The sequence below is a fragment of the Drosophila virilis genome, chromosome 2 (genome assembly GCF_030788295.1).
Source record: "Drosophila virilis strain 15010-1051.87 chromosome 2, Dvir_AGI_RSII-ME, whole genome shotgun sequence".
Classification (NCBI taxonomy): domain Eukaryota; kingdom Metazoa; phylum Arthropoda; class Insecta; order Diptera; family Drosophilidae; genus Drosophila; species Drosophila virilis.
This window is the reverse complement of record NC_091544.1, coordinates 938,456-963,005: the sequence shown is the minus strand read 5'-3', so window position 1 is coordinate 963,005 and position 24,550 is coordinate 938,456. Positions and strand designations below refer to the sequence as shown.

Here is a 24,550-nt window from a genome sequence, read left to right as displayed (position 1 = left end):
CTCAACATGTAACATAAAGCAGACAGGCAGCTGCAGCTCGCACGCACCGTTCACGCCCACTCACACAGGGCCATCCGTGCAGCATTCATTCAGCGAAAAAAATGCATTTGACCCTTGACCTGCCCGGGCAGGTAACTCGGTAGCCGCTTCCTTGGAAGCCGTACCAAGTCCCTGTCCAGCCTGCATATAAATTGCATATAATTATGCAACGGGCCAACACTTTGTGGCAACAACTTGGCTGCAACAGCAAAATTCACACCTACTCCGTGCCGCAGTGGCTGTGGCAGGCACTTAACATGCACCCTTTGGCCGTGTCCAATTCGAGCAGCTCAAGCATTAATGGCCAGGGACGCCATTAGAGAGCGATATCCATCGCATGGCCGGGCAACATTTAGGAGCAGGAGCGATGAGATCTGCGATCTGCGGCTGTCGATTAACCATGACAACAGGTGCGGCACGTATGCAAAAGGATTGGACCCGAAAGGATAATCGAGACACGGCGCCAGCAGCTGCGCCTAATGTGATGATAATTCCTCGAGTTGTTCTTGTTGTTGTTCTTGCTATTGCTTTTATAATGAAATATTGTGTTGACCAATTTGTTTTAATTTGTTTGCCTTTTGGCCGCATCCTTTGGCTTCGCCTTCGCCTTCGCCTTTGGCCTGCGAACGTGCGAACTGCTCGCTGCGCGCGGGGCGTGGCACAGCTGGGCGCATTAAGCTAACGGCCAACTGACACGACCAGAAAAAAAAAAACAAACAAACAAACAACAATTTTTGGAGCCGCTAAAATCAATGAAACTTACAGTCGAATTACGAATGCGGCGAATGCACAAACAACTCTTGGGCCTGGGGCACGCCTCAGGCTAATAAATGAAATGTTTTATTGCCCGGCAACAGACAGCAACAACAACAGACAACAGCAATGGCAACAACAAAACAAACATGGCAGCCAACATTAATTGGACGCCATTTTTTGAGGCGCATTTCGTTTCTGTTTCTGTTTCCTTTTCTGTTACTCGGTTTGCCTTTTTTAATACAACCAGCGACACGCGCCACTGCACACTTGCAACAACAACAACAGCAACAACAAACAACAAACAACTACAACAACAACAACATCAAAAACAAACAACTAGCATATCAACCACAACAACTGCAACTGCAACTGACAATTGCTGAAATGTTGATTACAACTGACGCAGCAGCAGCAGCTGCTGTCGACGTCGACTGCGACTGCGACTGCAACCGCGACTGCGACTGCGACCGGCTGTTGATGTTGCACCCAGGGCCCGGGCCAAGCCCGCAACTCACAAATCTAGGCCCATCATTTCCGCCAGCTACTAAAATACACGCAGCGAAAAAATCAACAAATTTCATGCATCTAAATTAAAGTATCTTAAGCAAAGCTTTCATTTGATTCCAATTTGTTGCTGAACATATGAATACATATTAGTTGGACAAAGAACAAACGAACTTAAGTCTGAATCGAATTAAATAATAATAATAATTATATATATATATATATATAGATGGGGCACAAATAGTTTAATTTTGAAATTATTATATTATTTTCTAACGCATTTTTTAAACTTATAAATCATTATTATAATATTTAAGTATATTACATTTTTATTACAAGCTTGTAATGTTTTATAGTTTATAGTTTTTCCAAGCATGTAAATTCTTATTAGAAGCACTTAGTATTTATTTAATAGTCTAGCATTAAAATTATAAAACGACGACTTAAAGGAAGATCGTAGAAGATCGTAGTTGATAATTTGAAGAAAGAAAGACGTCATGAATTCTAATGCTCGAATTTAGATTGGCTTATATTTTTCGCTGAGTGTAGCTGGGGTCTGCCCAGCGCAGCCCTTTGACTGCACTTAATTTTAATAAGTGCTAATGAGTTGCACAATGAGCGCAGAGCAGAGGAGCAGAGGAGCGAGGAGGACCAGCATTAAATGCTTGAGCACTTTGCATAAATGGCTCTTTGCGGTGGCTGCTTCCGCTGGCGTTGGCAACATTGTAGGCCAAAACGCTCGTTACGGACGCAAAACCGCATCCATCCACCGATGGCAATTGGCGACGAGGCGACGATGCGACGAGTCTTCTCCAGAAAAAATATATGTATATGAATCGATGGGCTCTGGATGATGTGACCCCGAAAACCACAAGACGTCATAACTCAACACATTTATGTCGCCAGTCAGTCAGTCAATCGGTTAGTCAGTCAGTCAATCATTCAATCGGTTAGCCAATCGGTTAGTCATTCAAAAGCTGACTCGCAACGCAGCGCATCTCACATTTTTAGTGCATTGGGGCTCATTAGTGAGGCAGCCAATTAATAAACAAAAATATATAATTGCACAATTCATTTGGTAATTAGACATGGCTCATAAACTTGAATTAGCCAAAAGCCAGAAGCCAAAAGCACAAACAAACAAAAAAAAAAAGGCCGATGGCCAAGAGATACGAGCATGCCAAGTTCTAATGCGAGGCACGCATTCAAATCAAATCAAATTGGCTAGAAAGCAAAAACAGCAAATTGACTGTAACCACATGTACCTATATATGTGTGTGTGTGTGTGTGAGTGTGCGTGTGTGTGTGTGCGTATGAGTGTGTGTGTGTGCGTCTACGCGCATATAAACAATTCATTTGTCACACTAAATTTGTTTCAATTCATTTGCTCGAAATGACAAATAATGCGATATAATTACATTTTGTTGGACTGTGTAAAAACGGAGAGTGAATAGTGAAGGGGTGGGGAGGGGGAGTGGGAAGACAGGGTGGGGGGCTGGCTTTTTGCTGTAAGCGCTCATTAAGGCCCGTTGCCGTAGATTTTTTAATGAGATTCTTGCTATTTATGTACGTTTTTCCACAAAAATTGCGCCTGTCTGAGTGCGTGTGTGTGTGTGTGTGTGTGTGTGTTGCTGTAATTATCATTTCCCTTCATCAGCAGCAACGGTGCGTATGAGTGTTTCTCTGCCCGCGTCGCTGTCGCTGTCGGCGTCGACGCCAACCGCATTTACTGTTCCACTTCAATTACCGCACAATTTGCCAGAGAATGAGCTGGTTGCGGGTGGGCTAGGGGTAAGCTGGGGCAGGGCAGCAGCCTTCATTGACATCGCCTAATTTAAGACAATCACAAGAAAAGTCGAAAACATCGCAAGCAGGGAAATCTGGAGCAGCAGCGGGAGCGGGAACAGGAACCGCAGAGAATGCGCTGCAGCCGGGCGGGCGACCATGTTCAACTGGCGGCTATTAATGAGGCTTGACTGTAGCGTATTTGTTTTTATTCTGCAACTGTGGAAACAAAAGTGTAAATCCGAATTTCGTGTGCCCTTTGAGTTTGTCAAAAAATCCCCTATAAATTTAAATAAATTAATTAAAAATGCACACTATAACAAATTTAAATACCCTATACATTTAAAGGCAATTTGTTTTTGGGCAATAGCTCTGAGACTTTGACTGTCAAATCTCATCAGGACTTATCTCTTCCTCTTTCTGGAAGTGCAATCATGGGCAGGGCATGGTAATTGTGTGATGCTATTTGTAAAGCATAAAAGGGGACATCTGCGGATATATAAATATTTTGTTATTTAGCCATGTCCATGTTTAACATGCTAGTTGTCTGTTAGCGTATTTTATCTTCGGGTTGCTGTTTTTATTTATATTTGCATATATTTGTTATATTTTTTTTTAACACAATAAAATATGCATGCAAATTCTAAAAACTAAATTTAAGATATTTTTTAATATATCCTTCTGAGAACTAGTTATGATAGGGTATTAATTAATTTGCCTATTATTTAATTTTAACTTTTCCTCTATTCAACAGGGCCGTTTCCTGGTTTAGCTTCGGATCATGAAGAGCGCACTCTAGTGTCAGGCGCACAAAGCTTACGCACACATCAGAAAAACATCGCTTTGTACATTTTTCATATGTTCTGTGAAGTGTCGTTGACTGCAATGAATTTCGTTAAGTGTGCACTCGAACGGCACAGTGAAGACGCGAACCAAAACGTAGCGCCACCTGTTCACTGAAGAGGGAACCGAATAGGCATATGAACTGCTTGGAAAACTACATTGTTCTGCACTGCTTGTGCCACTATATATTGTAACGAATTGTTAACTATTTACGTTAATTTTTGAATTCCGAAACCTGCAAAAAAACAAAGGTAAGTCCATCTATACCCTTGCTGACAGTATTACAATTATGTAATGAGATGCGTAACACAGAGAATAATTACAGCTATAATTTTTGAAATGATAATCTAGAATTTCTTGAATAGGCACATAAGTCGAATTTATGTATAGTAAATTTTCCAAATTAAGTAAAATTTATATTTTAGATAATTTTTTAAGAAAACTTTCTATCCTTGCAGAAGGTACCTTAATTTTGTCACGAAGTGTGTAACTCATAGAATTATTTAAGCTATTATGTTTGAAATGACAATCTCGAATAATTTTTCAATCAATCGATTTTATTTAATGTAAATTTTTCAATTAAAATATTTTCTGAATCTGAATCGCGAATCGCTAACATTTTGCGGCTGGTGTCTGCTGCATAATCAATAATTTTTAATTTAACATCAATCGCACAATCGTTTCTGTTTTGCCCGTAATGGCCATTATTATATTTTCAACATTAACAGGCAATATGCCAGCAACAAACACGACAACAACAAAAAGTCAATTCAATTTTAATGGAGTAGCAATAAAACAGAAAAAGCGCAAAAAATTGTTTTAGCCATGCGGCAGCCGCAAATGGAAGTCGATGCAAAAGCCCGATCCGAGTCGGAGCAATAATATCATTTTCGCAATTGATATAAAAATAATTTAAAATCGTTTTCATCAACAACGACACAAAAGAGCTTTATTTTTTTCTCCCTCTCCTGCTAGACAATCTACCAGCAATTGCTTGATAATGATCTTGATAATGATCATTTGTATAGATGATGATGAAGTGCAGTTGGATGGCCATTTGCAATTGATTCGCGGCGAATGCAAATCCAACTGCAAACGTTCCATTTGCCATCCATTTTTATAGCCAATTGCATGCATTTGACCGCTACGCCTCCTCGCCCTCTCCCCCCTCTCTTTCTCTCTCTCTTTGTCTCTCTCTCGCTCTCTCGCTCTGGCTGATTTTGTTAATACGAAACGTGCCTGCCTGATGCGGCGTGTCCAATTATATAGTTCGTCTCCATTGTAGGGTATGCTAAATCGTACACAAAAGTTTAACATTTGCTCGAATTAATCTTTTTTATACCCTTGCAAAGGGTAACAGAATCTTGCCGTGAAATGTGTAACGCATAAAAGGAGACATCTCCGACCTCATAAAGTATATATATTCTTGGGATTTATAGGTATCCCTTTTTTCTTCTCTTCATAAAAAGGTCCGCCTTTCTGTTTCCATGGAGTGAAGATGTCGGAACCGGCAGGATCGGACTGCTATATCATTTAGCTGCCATAGAACCGATCGGTCGGAAAGTCAGTTCTTGAATAAAAAAGTTTTTTGTTTATCGAGATTTATTGACCAAACACGGCATTTAAAAGTTTCACTATGTACCCTACACTTAAGCTAAGTCTTACTTACATCGGACAACTATATCATTTAGCTGCCATGGGAACGATCGGTCGAAAATTAAGTTGTTATATGGACTAGGCATTAACCACATTCCTTGTGCTTATGATAAGGTTAGGTCTGCAAGGGTATAAAATATTCAGCGTGCCTAAGACAACCCTTCTATTTCGTTTTTTGTTGCTCGCGAGTTCTCAGAGTCTCAGGCCGGGGCCGGGGCTGGGCCTATCGTTTTGCGCGTTTTACTCGATTTGCGGTTAAATTGTCTGGCAAGAGGAGAAAACCAATTTCAATTTCAAACAAAACGTTTTCGTGCAAATTACGCAAAGGTTTTGCTTCACGTACGTGTTGCATCAGCTCAAAGATGGCAGTTGAAAGCGGCTCGTTGGGCCATCGGAAGTGTTTTTGCTGATTGCCTGCGGCTCAATTTGCCCTCTCTCTTTCTCTCTCTCTCTCACACAAACTCCCTCTCTCTCTAACCCCTCTCACTGTCGTTGGATTCAGGGAAACGATCAGCTAGAATGATTTATGCTCGTTCTAATGAGAAGATGCCAGCAAAAAGTAATATACGTCCAGCCATATGCTCGGTCCTCCCTCTCTTTCCCTCTCTCGATCTCTCTCTTGCTCACCCGCTCTCTGACAAATCGATTTCAAATTGTTACAAACCATCTCTCGGCTTGTTATTAGCCCTATAAACAATGCCGCCCACCAATTGGCTCTTCCTCTCCCTTTCCTTTCCACTCTCCTGCACTTCCTCACCCTCTCTCATATCTTTGGATAAATTAACCAAACTCTCTTCGATATGTTTTTAATGCTCTGTTCACAATTTGCTGCATTATCAATTGATAATTTTCCCTGTTGTCAACACTCTCGTCAACTTTAACGTCAACTTGGTTAGACGCCAGCCAAGCGCAGCCGAGCTAGAGATGGGCGCCCCTTCTTGTATTCAGCACGACTTGACAGGAGCACGAAAAGCTAGTCCAGAAATGAATAATTTTAAAAATAATACTTATAATTATCCAAAACTATGACACTTTCTTCAGAGTTTAGTTAAAAATTCTCATATGTAAAGGCTTGTAGATATATGTCAGATTAGAGTCAAAAGATAAAGTCTTAAAGGGAGATTTATAAATTAGCCATAAAGTGTGTAACGCCTAGAAAAAGACATCTTTAACCCCTTATATATATATATATATATATATATATATATATATATATATATATACAATCAGTGTGAACTGTCGCTTCCATGTATCCATATCCGTCTATCTGTTTTTATGTAAACTTCTTTCTCTCTCTCTCTGTCTTTCTCTCTCGGTCTCTCTCTCCCTCTCTCTCTCTCTCTCTCTGTCTTTCGACATAATACTCTGCACAGGACTATCTATATAGGAAGGATCGCCCGAAAATTTAGTTCTTGCATAGCAAACTTTATTGTTTGTCAAGATAGCCTGATCATTGTGTTTCTTCTTTATTTTATATAACAATTTTCTTTGTTTTCTTTTCTCTTTTTAATATTTACTCTTAATATAATAAAACTTACATAATTAAGAGTACTTTTCGCTCTACTGACAACTTTGAAAAATCGGCTGAATAATCGTTTCTAGCCATCGTTTCGGTATTGTTATTGGTAATATTTTGTATGTTAGATTCACGTTATTTAAAATAGTGGTATTTTTTTTTTTCGTGTCACGAGCTAAAAAGAAAACACGCGCTCAACCTCAAGCCACATTCCCATCCTCCCATTCTCCCATCGGGCATATCCGGTGTCTCAGGCCCTTCTTCCATCAGTTTGTTTTTGTTGTTGTTGTTGTTGTTGCTGTTGCTGTCTTTGAAATGTTCTTGACTTGTCTGTCATATTATCGTGTTGGCATGTCAAATGCGCCAGCCAATTATTATGGCCAGGTCGTGAGTGTTTGCCTATTGTGTGTGGGCCGCCGTCGCCATTGCCTTGGCCAGTGATGGATTTTGGATTTCGATTTGGATTTGGTTATTTATGGGCCTTATGGATGCTGCTTGCTGTTGATTAATGTGTGCGACAGTCCGGCGGACAAATGCCGTATGAATATTAAAAACTTTGCCTGGCCATTTAAAAGCGACATAAATTAGTCGACGGCAAAGCCCGAAATCTAAGCACATTAACACAAATCGCTCGCTGGCTGCATTTCAAGCCTCTTTTTCTCTCAGGGGGATGTAGAAGGGGGAAGGGGATTGCCCCAGGTGCCGCGGCTGCGACGCTTATCGATGCTTGTAAATGTCTCAACTATTTGTTAAATGCTAAAGCGACATGGTCATAATGGAAATGACAACTTAACAGAGACGACGACGAGGTCGACGCGGAAGGGCAAGGAGAAGGCTAAGGGGAAGGGGAGGAAGAAGGGGAACTGGATGTGACTCCAATGACAACAGCCAGAAACGAAAACAAGAAAGAACTGCAAGGCTCGAGGTGCCGAAGTGCAAATACCCTTGCAGAGAAAATATTAAAGATTTACAATACTTGTTTCTATTTGAAAAGTAGTAAAAGTTGTAGATATGAGAGAAACTAAGTAAAGCTTCTAATTGTTAAGTGGCGTTGGTCTATCTTGAAAAACGAAAACAGTTTATATTAAAACAATTCATTTTTTTATTAAACTAATTGCTATATTTTATAGTCATACGATTCGCCTGAGCTCGACTCATCTATATACTGTCTGCAGCAAACTGATATATATTCTGATATGATTCTTCAAACTGATATGATTCTCGACTCTGATCAATTATTAATATCCTATTTTTTTTTTATATTTTATATTACAATTGCCAAGCTTAGAGTCCCACTCGATTAAATGATAGAGCAAATGATACCCGTATGGTAAAGTACCCTATGGCAGGGTATGCGGGCAAGAGCTATGACAGCAATGTTAAAAGGCTCGGTCAAGTGGCCAGCAGTATCCAGCATATCCCGCCCCTTGCTCCCCGCCCAGTCCACGAAACTGACGATAACTGTATTGAGAGTGTCATTAACATTTTGATTGGTTCGCCAGACACGAGACGCGGCGCAGTCCGAGCTTCAGCTCCAGCTCGAGCTCTGGAGCGCCAGGAACTGGGCACAGAAAAGAGGGGCTGCCATATTATCAGCGCACAAGGCATGCACATCATTTGTTAAATAAAGTAGAGTCACAGTCGCAGACAGAGTCCGGCTCTCTCCCCCTCTCTCTTGGAGCAGTTGCGAGGCAATTAATCAAGGCGACATTTGCTGCATTCAAAATGCAAACACCTTTTTAAGCAGCAGCAGCAGCAGCAACAGGCAGAGTATCCGAACGACGTCGTCAATCAGTATCAGTTGACAAGCTGGCAGCCTGGAAGCCATTTACAAAATGGGACAACGCGGCGTATGCGTGATTCGCGATTCCTCGATTCGTTATACGCGTGTTTCGTTTCGTGTGGCGCTTTACGTTTAAAGTGCTCGCTGGATCTGGCGAAATTAAAAAGCGTCAATTTGTCACACGTGGTCAGCTCCAGGCTTCCCGCCTCCTCACCTGCCCCCCCCCCCCCCCCCCCTGGCTCGCTCATTAGGAGCTTGTTTAATTGGCATCCACGACTTGGCACACTTTTGTCGCCAAGTTGTCCCCAGTTATTAGCCGCGCTGGCCATCCATTAGCTGGGCAATTGGACGACAATACAAAATGCGAGTGGGCGTAAATGGAAGTGCAACACCCGCCCACGCCCCCGCCCCCGCCTCTGTACTCATGCATCAGACTTTGTCACTTGGTTTGGCTTCTTAATGGTTCTTTATGTGCTCCTAAAAGCATTTGCCAGCAGGCGACACACATAAATTCATTTCCTCAACTCAGATATGAGTCGCAAGCTAGTTCGAAAATTGTATCTTTCATGCGTTTCCGTTGAATCAAAAATTAATAATGCGCCTTAAACAGTAACCAACTATCGGTAAAACAAATTATGTAACAATAAAGCTTTTAGCTGGAAATTATTTAGAAAAAACTGTAAACTTTAAATGTAAATTTGAGAATATTCCACTTATTTTCCACCCTTGCGGGTGAACACAAATCGATAACGTAGTGTTAAGTAACGACAGAAAATATAATTTAAATATTGTGATCTCCCTTGATTCTTGAGAATGCGTGTCTCATAGGGAATTGAAAACAGGGAAGCATATGATGCAGTTGGCAATTATGCGTCCCGCTACCTCAGCTCTTAGTTATCAACCCAAAGCTGGCTACGAACGAGAAGTTCGACTTTATCTTTGCAGCACATATCTTTACAATGACAGGAAACAATTGCAAGACGATATAGATCTTGGTCTCTCCATTAGTCATGGAAGCCTTGCGAGAGAACTCCATTAAGAAAGATTCATTAAAATATTATACGTCTAAATCGCCAGTTATATCGATTCACCCAGTGACTAACCAAATTAACAAAGAGTTAAGAAGGCCAAAAATAAAAGGGAGAACAGCTTTGGTCCATCATGAAGAGAATATCAGGGAGTACTCTGATCTTAAACGTACGACGATCGGACTACGAATACCGAAGTTAATTAGGAATGCATTTTCCTGTGTGTATGTATAAGTATAAATATAAGTAAAGGTATAAGTATAAGTATGCGTATAAGATGAAGCTAGATTCTTTGTAAAAGCATGCTCAGGGTATCTCCCAGTTGATCACACCCGGCTAAGTATTGCTTGATTTCGTTCTTTTTCGCACATTAAAAGTACAACTTCTATAATTACGAAATAATAATACTTAATTTTAAAATCTCTAAGAGAATAATTTGAGGCATTTTTACTGAGTGCAAACCCTTTTGTAATAAAGCAGAATATGAAAAATTGTCCTTGAAGTGAATCCTGTTGCTGTTTCTGGACTTGTTGCGACTGTAAAGAGACTCCGTTTGGCCCAGCCTTGGGATTTGGTCGTGCTTCATATGTCAGTCAGCCGAAGGTAGTTTGAGTTAAGGCCTGTCCCTCGACCTGTTCCTGTATGTTTTGGCCGGAATTTTTGAAAAGAACTGCAACAGGAGCTGGCTGGGGAACAGCATTAAGGACATTTGAAATTAATGAACTGCGATTCACGGCACACAGAGCACAGGACACAGGATACAGGATTTTTTAATTTCAGCTAAAATGCATTTCGGATGATGAACGAGACAGACTCAGATACTGACTCAGATACAGATACAAACTCAGTTACAAGCCCAACCCACAGGCATTTTTAATTGTTTTGGGAAAAGACGGCCAGCAAAAAATGTGAAAATATTCATTTGTAACTGGGAATTTTCGCGTGAAAAATGATTTTGTGCGCTGCGCAGTGTAAAAGTCATTTATAATATTTCTTTGGCATCAACAATTCTGACAAATTTTATATATGCGAATTGAATATTTCGAGCTGAAAAAAATATAAAAATACTTAAATACAATTTAATTAGCATTTAAAATGCGTATTAAGCAAAAAGCTTTTAAGCAGCGGCCGCAACAAAAACAAACAACAACTCGGCCTCAGATCGATGTATCAAAATATGAGAGGGAACCCCCCAAACCCTTCTCTGGTCGCCTCTTCGCTCTGCTCGCAGAGCCTCGCTCGTTCATTAACAAGCGCGTCAAGCTGATAAGCGGGGGCCAGTTGAACGAGGCGGGAAGGGGTGCAGTAAAAACAGGTCACAATGCTAATTGATTGCAGCGAGGTTTTGTTGCCGCAACGTGGACCATAAAATTATTGAAGCAACCGCCGCACCGCCAGGAGACACGCATTTCTCGTCCCGATAAGCAAATGGCGCTTCGAAATGTGACCAAAGGGCATGACTCATGCCACGAGCCCAGGTAAAAGGTGCGCTCAAACAGAATATGACCCAAGCATGTCGCATGCAACCTCTAATCAGTGCTGCCAGCTCAGAATACAATAGAATTAGCTGTAGCCAGTGTTGAAAATAGCTGAATAAGCTAAATTAATAAAGAATGCCTACAATTGAGCCATTGATAGACGATCAACAGGGTTGCCAAAGCGGCTTCTTATGGAGAAGCTACAAAAGCAGAAAAATCTTAATCGGACAATACATGTTTTAAAAGTAAAAGAAGCTCTTGCAAACCTTTACATTCTACGGCTGACGACCTCTGTAAAAAACCTAAAATTTTGGCATAGAGAGACGATAAACAGGGTTGCATTCGCTTTTTATGGAGATGTCAGTTAAGCACGAAAATCTTATATCAATCAATCAATAAATATTCAATATAAAGAATATTCCAAGAATTGCTTAGCTATAAAATAAAAGTAGCTCTGCCTCAATTTAACAATCTCCTCTTTAAGCAAATCTAGCTAGAAAAGAGCTAAATTAGCTGCACTATCTCTAATGCACTAGGCTGGAGGTTCGTAGCTGCCTTCCTCGATAGATTAAGCAATTAACTTGGGTAGTTGAGATAAGAGGCTCACACGCCGAAACTATACTCTCAGCTCTGGTCAAAGAGGTGTCGTTTTATGTAGATGATTTCTTCCCGTATCTGGGCGATTATAATGCATTTTGTTTTAGCCAGTTTGCCTTTGAGCTCAAAAATCCATTTGAAAACATATTTCGGAAAATGCCTCTCATAAAGACACAGTTTTGAGTGGCTCAACTAACGTTTCTTTCCGCTTTATTTTTTTCGATTAGCTTTTTATGTTATAATTTACTTTCCCAAATATTTAACGTAAATATTTCACTGTCTTTGTGGGCGTATTTGTCGCTGAGAAGACCGAAATGAATGAAAGCTGTAGATCTCCGTTTTTACGAGCCCAACTGATTTAATTAGTTTTACGCGCGCGGCGGCAATAAAATACTGGAAACCCCTTTTGACAAAACACGCGAGCTAACAAAGTTGTTATACAAATTAGTGAAATGTGCCAAAAATTTAGATGTTTCGACTCAAACCAGAAATTTGAAATCAATTTATGAGCCACACATCATGCCAGTCTCTCCCTCTTCCAGTTGAGGCAATAAAAATCATGGCTAAATAGGATCCATAAACATTGCAGCTAATCGCACGCACTTCGCAACGGAAATGGTTTGTAATCATACGAAAATTGCCTACAAATGAACTGCTTAACAGCGTGTCGCACATTTGGCCATCTACCCCCACCCTTACCCAGCGTCAGTCCCACCCCAGGCTAAACCCTAACAACCCCATTGTATTCCATTTAACCGGGCCCAAAAACTGTGCCAAAGTTGCGTTTGCGGTAGCCAAATAACAACAAGGGCAAAGCAGCCAACGGAAAACGTTGTGTTTCGGCTGCGAAATACCCTGTAATATGTGATATATTTAATATATACTAAAATAAATATTTACCTAAAATCACCATAAAAGAAAACATTTTCTCAGCTGAAACTGAATATTTTCTACACTCGGAAAAACAATTAATACATTAAAAAAAAAGATCTTATAATAAAAGTGATGTGAAATTATTTTTTTCAATTAATAACTTAAATATCAAAATGGCTTTAAGCAATATCCATATTATTTTTACTTACCAAACCTATAAAGAAATATTTAGAAATGTTTATTTAACTGTATGACAAGCACTCCTTTTACTGGTATAAATTATAGGGTATCGAAACAATCGCAGGCTGAAATTGCGTGAGGAGCATATTTAATTTATAAAACGACCAAAATGGCGCTCACAAAATTGTCGGAAGAGCATATGCTGAGGCTAGGGGCAGGACGCAGGACGAAGATCGCGGGGTGAGAAGAGGCACGGGGCCAAATGGAGGCTTAGGACTTGGAGCAGCCACGAAGGGTGCCACAAAAACGTATAAGCTGCGGCAGGAAAATGCGTGGAAAAAATTGGTTACTTATTAAAAATGCCCATATAACACATCTAAAATGCATGTTGCGAGTGTGCGTGTGTATATATATATGTCTGTGTGTGCGTATGTGTGTGTGCGAGTGTGAGTGCGGCTACATAAAAATCAGTGACTCCAGCGGAGAGTGGGTGCGAAATTAATTAAGAACACTCTCGTATGCCACGATTATTATTATGCACAACAAAACCATTTGCCCCACTTCTTTTCACCATTTAAACACGTTCTTGAATTCCAAATGGGGTTAAAAACCAAGTTATAAATGTGTCCAATAATATACCAGTATGTAGAGAGTGCAATGTTATAGCCCAATTCCACTTTCGATATTTCTTACATTTTTTGGGAATGTAAAGTATGATGGTTTTCCCCATAAGAAACCACAATTTTCACTTTTGCAAAAAAAGTTGCTAATTAGCATGTTAATGGAACCACGAAATGTAAAGTTTGTAAATGTAACACATATTCTATATATAGTCTGAAGGGATTGCCGATCTCAAAGAATCGAAGTAAATATCTTTTGAATTTAAATTTTGAATTTTTTAATTTAAATTTGAATTGTTCAAATTTATTTAAATAGCTATAAAGCCATCATTCAAAAGAAACGTTCTCAATTCGCTGTCATTCTCCCATTTAGAATGGGGCTATTCTGCGTACTCTCCCATTGACATAATATTTTTTGAGGTCAATAATCTCAGCTGCTGACTGGGCTTCCTTCTTAGCCCCTTCTTACCCAGTTCTTAGCCCCAAATCTGTGCTCAACAAGTCCGCCTTTTGAAAAAACAGCCTAGACTCCCACACACAGCAGCATGATTAAATAATTAATGTGTTAATTTATCGCTTAGCAAATTGTGTGGTCAATTCACTAACAAAATCACGCATAGACCCAACACTTGGCCCAACAACTCGTCCCCCTCCCCCTCCCCAACCAAAATCGAAGTCAAGTGTGGACAGGCGAAGAGAATTTCGAAAGGCAATCACGATTGCCGGGGGCAAGGAAGCACAGAAAGTGCCTCACGTGTTGAGGGAAATCACACAAATGGCAACGAGAAACGAACAAAACTGTTCTACTCGAGAGTGATCTATTAGGAGATACCCTACGCTCTTCCATGCATTTGTACAAAAAAATACACTCCATTTTTGTTACCTTTGGGCTTAGCTTTTTGCTTATTAACTTAACTTAATGAAATGTTCAGACGGGGAATATTGCAAACAAATATTTATTAGATTAGATTATATGGGAAAATTGGGTGCAGCTATCCAAAAAGTCATACATAATCATTTTATTGATCAAGAACACAACTAGATAATCGAATATGCGAATTAATTAGTTTTAAATAATTAGTTTTAAAATCGATGCTTATCGATATTATTAACATATGACCAGCTATCGATAAGAAAAAAGGGAAACTAAAGAGGAGAATATATATATCAAATTTTAAGTATCTTCCTTTTTAGTTTCCCAGAAGGACGTGTTGTACCTCTGGGCAGACCGACGTGCGTGAATATTATTTTGAACTTTCTTTTAAAATCGATATATATCGATATCAGAACATGTGTTCGGCTATCGGTAAGAAAAATTATAAACTCGTTCAGCATACGTAGTAGGAGAATATATGTCTGAAATTTCAAGTATCTTCCTTTTTTTGGTTTCCCAAAAAGACGTGCTGTACAGTTGAAGCTGATTTTATATACTTTATGGAGTCAAAGATACTTCCTGCTGTCCGTTACATAAGTTTGCACAAAGAGATTACACCCTCTATACCCATGGGCATATAAATACACACACTCTCTCTATCTCTCTCTCCCTCTCTGTCTCTCTTTTTGCGACTGAGTCGACTCGTGGGCATTTGAAAGACATTCGCATAAAGCTAAAACTGTCACCAATAATAGCGACCCGCTGGCCGCACATAAAGTTCCCGGCACGACGGACAGCGACAGCCATAATCAGTATTGGCAATTGAAGTGACATTTGCGCGCGCCCCTATCCCCCCAAACTGATTGCCCGACTAGCATTTGTATATGAGCCAAATAAAAATGCATATCAAATGAAGCTGCAGTCAGGGGCGTGGCTGGGGGCAGGGCAGAACAGTCGCCATTTGGAGGCACTTGCGCAGAACTTGGCTGCTGAATATTCCATGAAGTTGCCAATAAAGTCAAGTGGCAAGTCCTGTGGCAAGACTCGAGGCAGTTGCTCCTACTGCTGCTGCTGCCGCTGTTGACTGCAGCCAGCTGCTGCATACTAATTTTGCCTGCTGCCTCTTCCCCCACCCTCGCCCCCCCGCTGCTGCATTGTGGTGGCATCTTGGCCTCATTTTGTATTCATATCAAGCACCAGTTCCCCATTGCTGTTGTTGTTGTTGTTGTTGTTGTATTTGTGCCTGCTATTAACTGAAATAAAAGTAAAAATGCAATAAAAATGCGGCCCGCCTCGCATTTTGCATTAAAATTGCATTGCAATTGCCCAAGTCGAGACCATTTTCCGTTGTTGCTGCTGTTTTATTATGGCAATTGTTGCGAGTTGTTGTTGTTGCTGCTGCTGTTCAAATGAAATCCAATTAGTTGGCTACAAGGCCTACGAACAACGTCCGTCGATGGTGAGATGCGTCGTGACTGGCAAAGTCCTTTTGTGTCTGAATGTGTGTGCCTATGAACTTGTATGTAGATGCGTGCACTGAGACAAAAATAAATAACAATTTTCTTGCCCAGGTAATTTGCTACGGTTAGTTAAGACAGCTGGGAAACAAAAAATATAGCTATAAAAGTCCTTTTTTCTAATTGAATATGTTTTATTTAGCGCTGGAATCGAGCAATGCCTTCTCATCTAGATCAAGCAAATAAATAATAAATAATGTACAGTAACAAGAACGTAATTAATATGATATAATAGCCCCATTCTGATAATATTTAGCTCATACTTTAGCAAAATTTATTAAAAAGCAAAAAAAAGTTGTTCTTATATGATATTATCCTATATATATATATATAGGAGCATATATGACATATATCAGATATGTCCAGCAAATGAATTCATTTTGCAACACTTTATTTTCACTTAGTCACATTATGTATGTATACATTGTTATTATTGTATATATATTATTTTAATGCCAGCATATTTTTTCTTAAGTATTTATATATTCTTTTTTTTTTTTATTTTCATCTAGGGTTTTCGTTTATAGTTCGACTTGATTGTAATACGCTTTTCGAGCTTCTGGGAATTAACATAGCAATGTTTTTTAAGCTTACTTTTAAATTTAATCGATTAATTAACATTGTTTAAGTATACAATCCACTAGAAATATTTAGAGCAGTTGGTTTCTTTTATGTTTTGTTGACACTTGTTTCGCTCAGTGTAGACTGAGAGTCTGTGTGTTTGGCTCACGCGCCGAATTGAATATGCAGTAATTGTCCGTTTCATTGTTGGCCATGATTTTGCTTGCCTGGTACCAAAAAGCGTTGCGCTTAAGTGCAAAATTGAATTTTTGTGATTAATTTTTTGGGTTGCCGAACACGAGGAAAACCTGGGATGGACTTGAAGGAATCCAGAGGAAAATGACAGACTCCCTCTCTCCCTTTCTCTTTGTCCCTCTCTGTCTCCCTGTCTCCTTTCTAATGCGATGTGTGTACCTGGCACATGCCAACATTTTGGAAGCAGCTTCTTGGCTATCCCATTCCCATTCCAATTGCTATTTCAATGGCCACAATCATTCCTGTCGCATTCCTTCTCCTGTTGGACCCGTGCCCAAGGCCAAGACTCGCCAATAAAACTGTCAATTAACCTTTAAGCAAACTTGGAAAGATGCCAGCGAAACGCTGAAAATGAAGCTAAACAAAATAATTTCCATTTGCATAGACAGCAGGTGGGTTGGAACTGGGGAACTGGGAGGTGGGACATATCTTATCGCTGACTGCCAGAATGCCGCGCCAGATAGCGGCTGTGGAAGCGGCAACTAATAGAGATCTCACAGCGGCTGTCAATGGCTTAGGCCTGGACAGGCATTAGGAAAAGCCGCAGTGGAAAGTGGACCACAGGCTAAGACGCCCACCGCCCACCCCTCGCTTTGTGCACTCGCAACTGACAAAACGCTGCTATTTCCAATTGTGCTATTAATCTGCCACATTTGCACTTCTCCAGGCCAGGCCAGGCTCTGCTCCGCCTCGTCTCGGTCCGGCGGGAACGAGATGGCGGAACGCTTCGCTAAACCGAAAATAGAAACAATCAAAATGAAAATATACATTCTCTTCATACTCTCGTCTGTGCGTAATAAAAACCCCAAAAGCAAAACGTTTTCCATTTAAAATGTCGTCGCAAATGCATAGCCCCCCCCAACCCCCTCTTCCAGCAGATGATTTCGCTCCGCTAACTGTAACTGCTTGGGCAAAGCTGCAGCCAATGGCAGGCCGGCAGCGTTACGCCCACTGCGCCAATTGTTGGCCAGTGCTGCCAAGCTGCGCGCAGACCGAAACCAGTTTCTGCGTCGAGCCGCAGCGAGCGCGTCTGCTGTGTGAGCGAGACAGCGCTACGCCCCGGGGCGTGACCAACCAACAGCAACCACCACACGCCAGCGGCGGCGGCGACGGCGGCGGGTGGGCGGTTGGGCATGGCCAACGTTTATTATGGTAGGTTAGGTTCAAACAAGGTGGCAAACAGGCTCGTTAAAGTTAACCAAATAGGAAGCGAGCAGCGCTGCCGACGTCAACGGAACTGGTTTGACGGGCTGGCTCCTGCGGCAGCGTCAGCGACTGAGACAGCGACTGAGGCAGCGACTGCCGTCAGTCGGCATATTTTTGGCTGCATTTATGAAAAGCGTTTACGCCCGCCAACACGCAGCACGCGCCCGCTTCCCAGCACGGAATCTCGCAGAGCTCCGGATCTGAGCGTCAGTTCAATTTGTCGAGCGCCGTTTAACGAATGCGCGTCGCGTTCCACGAATCGAAAAGAAAAAGTGTGCAGTGTGTGAGGCAAATGAATATTTATTTATTGAAAAATTATTAAAATAAATATATTTGGAATATTTGTAATATATCTAAAAAAAAAAAAAAAAAAATTATAATAGTTCAAATAAAAAGTTAGTGCTCGCCATTTTCAAACTGTTCAAATTGGCGCCACTTGCTCTCAACATGTCCAGTCACGAGGAGGATGAACACGAGCACGAGCACGAGCACAACGGGCTTGACGGACACGGCGACGATGTCGAGGAGCAGGAGATTCATGTCGATGTCGATTCCGATTCACGCATGTCCTGCGGCAGCGGCTCAGATGTGGATATGGACAACGGCAGCTGCTACGATGAATCCGAAACTCCGCTCAGGTAACAGATTACATTCCGGGGAACCAATTAAAAGTTGCTCAACTATATCAAAAGGCCGTAGGGTTTATAAAGCATATTTAGAGCAGAGTTTTATTGTTCTTCGAAAGAGGCTTTTTGTAGTTACACTCTATTGATAGCAAGAGAGTATATTGCTTCGCTAGAGTCAACAAATTTGGCAGGTAGATTGCTAATTATCTCTCTTAAGGTACGATATATAAAATATATATCCAAAGTTTACAAAGTCACAGTTTAAAAGCCATTGCCCAGTGTTGACACTATGGAGTTTTTTTTTTATAAATTGTTTATTTATTTATTAACCAATGCTCGTAGCTTTCAGGTTATCCTAACTTAAGAAATATTATCTTAAATAACTGACTAACTTAACAGAAAGGAGCTTAGTTTGAATATTTATTTTATTTTAGGAGGAGGTTTATGTTATTATACAGATTATATTGTTCAAGGTCTGCCTGGGCACTGGGCGGCCAGGTCTTTAGGGTAGATCTGTTTAAGCCTCCTTTTTCTTGGACTCCTGCTGCTAACTTCCTTGCCAGGCTAACTCTTTGCATTTTGAGCTGTTTTTGCAATGTGAACAGAGTAGAAGACAGTCAGTTTTACCTGTTTTAATCTCTAGATAAATTTAAAGTCGCCTTATTCAAATTTGCTTTCGCATTGTCTGGCCACACAAAGCTCAAACAAATCTTTGGACATTTGAATAGCTAACCAGTCCAATAAATGCTTTCATTCACATTCGACGCACCAATTTGGGGCTTGGCGTGAACAAACCTCTTAAACGCTAATAAATTGCCTCACAAGAAACTTCCTGAATTAACGGAGGGACAGGTAGGGGCACAGGTAGGGACTGGGCCATAGGGAATTGGGAGTCTGGAATCTGGGAACTGAGGAGAGTCGACGACTCGATGATAAAAGGCACATTAGCAAGGCGCCAAAAGCGCGCGCTGATAACAATTCCCAAATGGGCTCCAAACGAGTTTAACGAGAGAGAGAGAGAGACAACGCCCCAGCATATTGGATTAACATTTTAATAGAGAATGCGCCATAAAAAGCCTATAAAAAGCAAGTAAGAAACTGGAAGGTACACTAAAAAAAAGAAGAAGAAAAGCACAGACAAAAAATAAGTAAGACACCGGAAGATACCCTAAATAAATAAGAAAAGATCCCAATTTAAAAACTAAGTAAGAGACTGGAAGATACCCTAAAAAAAGAAGAAAAAAACCCCATACAAAAAATTAATAATACAGGAGATACCCTAAATATTCTTAGAATCGATTTACCAGGCGAGAACTATTTTAATCTTCAAGCTATGCTTAAGTAATCACGTCTTAGAATCGATATTTATCGATATGGAACCGATAAATAATGTAATACCGAATATTGGTTGACCGTTCACCCAAGCGGATAGACGAGTCTGGCTGGATGGGCTTAGTTCATCATTAACTCAAGATACCCTATAAAAAGAAGTATTAAAAATAAGTTAGAGACTGGAAAAAAGAAGACAAGCAAACCCGCACAAAAAATGAGTAAGAGACTGAAAGATACCCTAAACAATCAAATTAACCTTACATATAAAAACTAAAATATTCTTAAGCTCGATTTACCAGGCGAAAGTTCTTTTAATCTTCAAGCTATGCTAAACAAATTAAGCTTAGAATCGATATTTATCGATACTTCAGCCATTTTTAAAGGGTATGCGAGCGCTCAAGGGAATGCATAGAAACAAATCAAAGATCGTCGAATATTTATTTTATTGACTTAATTGTGTGTGGTTTTTGAACAGTGTAGACTCGGTCGCATTTAAATCACTTTCCATTTGTTGTTGCTGATGAATTAAGTGAGGATCGTGACTCGCCACGGACTGTGCGATGATTTATAGAACCGAAATCAAATGCCATTTGCATAATTACTTCATTTGCCAAGAGTCAAGCGAAATGTTACGCATACGCCGCGTTTAACGCCAGCAAAAAAAACATGAAACATGATTTCTGCGTGTTACGGGCCAATACTTTGGTGCGTGTTATCTCTAAGGCTGGCAGCAGCAGCAAATGGCAGACAAATGACAAATACACTCAGAGAAAAGCGTAGTTAATAAACATAAATATGATTCGAATAGAATTAAGAATGATTAAATAATCTCCAAAATATTCTTTAAATAACCATAAATCAGACTCCTTTCAGCATTTGAATTGCAAAGGTTAAAAATTCGCAAAATACTTTTTCTCTCAGTGTACGACATATGTGAGCGTGGGCAACTGGGCTGGGAAATGTTTACTTTGCAACATTAATTAATAATTGGTTCTGCCGCTTATCATTGGGCGACACTCTCAATATTAATGAGACAACAACAACAACAACAACAATTTTTTGTAACTCTTGTTTTTTTCTTTCCATTCCTCCCATTCCAGCGAATCGCTGCAATCGGAGCAGACGCGCTCCTCGTCCAGCGAGAATCTGCCCTTCAGCATATCGCGGCTGCTCTCTAAACCCTTCGAGACCAACAACAACAACAACAACAACAGCCACAGCGGCAGCAACAACCACAACAACAACAGCTCGGAGAAAGAGCTGCAGGAGCAGGAACAGGATCTGGCCGCGTATAAGCTGGCCACCAGCATTGCCAATTCGACCTATGGAGGCGCCGCGGCGCTTTACAGCTATCCGCATCTGTATCCGTCGGCTGCGGCAGCGGCCGCTGGCCATGTGCTGCGTGTGCCGCCGCAGCGGACGCCGCTCACCTGGGCGCTGCCCCCACTGCATCATGCGGCGCTGGCCCATCAGGCGGTCAAGGATAGGCTGGCAGGTGAGCAAATGGACGGTAGCCCCAAACAAGCAGCTACTGTTTACCTGCGCATATGTGTGTGTGTATGTTTGTGTGTGTGTACGAGTCCAGCTTGGAGTCTGAGCCCTGGCTAATAAGCGCGATCAGAGAAGTCTTTTAAGCCAACATGCCTGTCGGCATGTCATTCGTGCTCAGCCAGTGCCACACACACACACACACACACACACACACACACTCGCACACACACACGCACGCCCCGTAAAGTATAAAAACATGTTTGCCTTCAAATGCACAATCGGAGCTTAAGTTAAAAAACCAAAACAGAAATCTTCGCCGCCCAGAAGCAAAAGCCAACGCGTTGTCCCCGCATTTGCATACGACTCCGGCTACCCCTCCTGCTCACCCACCCGCTGGCAATCCTCGTCTCGATCCTGGGTCTCTTCCTTAATTTGTTTACATTATGAGCTTCAGTTGTAGCTACAGGCAGCGCGAGCCGCTTAAATAATGAGAACGCGTTGATTTTATTACCCGTCCTCAGGCCCTTTATCACCTGTCATCCCCTCCCCCCTCCCCCCACCCCGCTCGCACCCTTCGGCTGTCAGTTGCATGTAACTCATATTTGCCCCACACACAAAAGCTGCTTAGCTGGCCGATCGCTTTGTCCGATTGCGAAACGGACTTTGCTTTTTATGCTCCACACATCCGCTCTGCTTCTTTTGCTTCTTCTTCTTGATTTTATAAATTTTATTTTATTTTTTTTTAGTTATTTTAATGAGGCTGGTTTACATGACTTTTTAATTTCGCGCTGTGCACCCGAAAAGGAATTAATTACACATTGGGCGGTCGTCTAGTGAGTAGCTGCGGACTTGGCTTATTTATCGCCAGCATACCACACTTCAATGCGAAGCGCATCTCAACTGACATGGGCAGCATTTAATTAGGCTGAGCTCACAAAGAGAGAGCGAGAGGGAGTGAGAGCGAGAGAGCGCGCTGTAGCCTAACTTGGCCACACTTATGAGCCGCTGACCAGTTTCGTTTTGTCAACATCTTCGTCAGCCGCTGTCTGTTCTGAGTGTGAATGAGAGAGTATGTGTGTGTGTGTGTGTGTGTGTGTGAGTGACTGAACATGTGTGCGTGTGTGTCTCCAACTGTGCGTGTGTATGTGCATTGTGTCGCTTCGGCCTGCTGATAAGCTGGCGCCTTGGCTTTTTTCATTAACAAGACAAACGAGCTGCCGTAACAGCCTAACCCTTGCCATGATCCCCGCTCTCTCCGCTGCCCCCTATCCCTAAGCCCTCTCGCTCTCTCATATGATTAATAACCTTTGCATGTTAATTGGAATGCCGTTGGCTTTACGCTGACAGGCAGCGCAGCAGGCGCCAATTATTTCGGCAGCCCTTTTGCTGCAATTGCCAAATAGCCAAATATTTAAGTACACTCATCAAAAAAAAATATATTTTATACATTTTATATGAATTAATTTTTTAAGGGATTTTAGTTTTACTTTTGCAAAGAGAGCATTTTCGATATTTGAGAACATTTTTCATTAACTAAAATATTAACATTTTTATTTTTTTTTTTTTTAATTTTCCTAGTTCTATGTTTTTAAAGAGTATTAGTTTTCAAACACTTTCCATTTATTTAATTTGTTGAGTGTAACTTTCGGCTAAATCGCATGCGACTTTAGCAAAAGGTCAAAGTGTAAATGCTTGAGTGTAGACACAAGTACTTTGCGCATATTGCGCATACACCATGTGGGTCGTTGTCGATGTTGGCCAGAAACCGCTCCAGCTCCAGCTTCAGCTAAGTCTCAGTCTCAGCCTCAGTCTCGGCCACAGGCGCCATCAATAATGCATGCTAAAAGCTTTTAGCATTATTTTACGTATTTTGGGAAGGCAGCAGAAGCTGAAGCAGCAGCAGAAGCAGCAGCAGAAGCCGCAGCCCACAGACAGGTTGTGAGTATCTTTAAGATACGCCAAGAACTGAGCCAAAACATCATAAATAAGAGCAAGGCGTGCCAGCATTTGAAGGGCATGGAAGGGGGGGGGGGGGGGGGGGGAGGTTGGATACGTGCTGGTAGGCCATAAAATTATGCTTACGCGAGTATATATGGCTGGAATCCTTTGAAGGAATCCACCATGAGCGCCTGCTTATGTGGTGCGATAAATGGCTTTTTATTGAAATTGATATTGCTTGAAATATTCAAATGGTTCAAATCCCCAAACGGCCAAATGTATGCCACACAGAAAGCGAGAGAGGGAGACACATCTTGCTCAAAAAGGGTTCCTGGGAAAAGTCGCAATAAAAAACATGATTTGTCAGTTTAACACCCGCCATATACATTCGAGCATTGAGCATTTTTCCGCTCCCATTTCGGATTGATGGAAATTTCAGCCATTTTGATGGCGTTTTATTGGCGCAAGTATGAAAGTTGCCTAAAGGGAGTTAAGTTTGTGTGCACCATAAAAAAAGGCAAGTTTTAGAATGTGAATAGAAGTAACAAGTTGTATTTCTTATTGCACATTTAGGATTTGCTATTAGAAAATTAAGAATTTGGGTTGCCCAATTTTTTACATAGTATTTTTCAAAAAAGTTATTTCTGAAGCGAAAATATCTCTGCAAGTAAAATTGGAATAACAATAACCAAAAAAAAAAAAATGTATAAACCAGAAGATCAGAAATTTAATTTGTCAAGCTCATTTTAAATCTCCAACAAATTTAAGCAAATTTATTGTAAGCATTCCATTTGCCGAATATTATTCGAATTTTGGTTATTTTAAAATATAATTTAGATGCTATCATAATTCACATTATTTTTGACAAATTCAATTCAGACTTTTTCGTTCTTAACGTTGCTTAATTTCTCAAGTTTATTTATTTATTTGTTAATGGTCAAAAAAAACAAGTGTCTTCCTAATTATTCGACGCATCTCATTATGAAATTAAATGCCAAAGTTAACCACGCTAAACCCAAAAAATTAATTTTCGAGCTCAACTTTCATAGAAGAAAATGTTTGTTGTTTTTATTTTTACAAAGAGCAGCCTTT

General features: G+C 40.9%; 1 protein-coding gene across 2 annotated transcripts in view; it reads left to right on the top strand.

Annotated features, from left to right (window-relative positions):
- Positions 1-24,550, top strand: part of C15 (homeobox protein C15) — a 126,998-nt gene that overhangs the window by 94,165 nt on the left and 8,283 nt on the right. Inside the window, exons 4-6 of one of the 2 annotated variants that reach the window (XM_070207101.1) lie at positions 3,839-4,178; positions 18,527-18,709; positions 21,130-21,524. In XM_070207101.1, the coding sequence (XP_070063202.1) occupies positions 18,636-18,709; positions 21,130-21,524 (469 nt within the window). In that variant the 5' untranslated portion in view covers positions 3,839-4,178; positions 18,527-18,635. Of the gene's footprint in view, positions 1-3,838; positions 4,179-18,193; positions 18,710-21,129; positions 21,525-24,550 lie in introns of those variants that run through there. The other variant, XM_032439159.2, reaches the window with a different exon arrangement.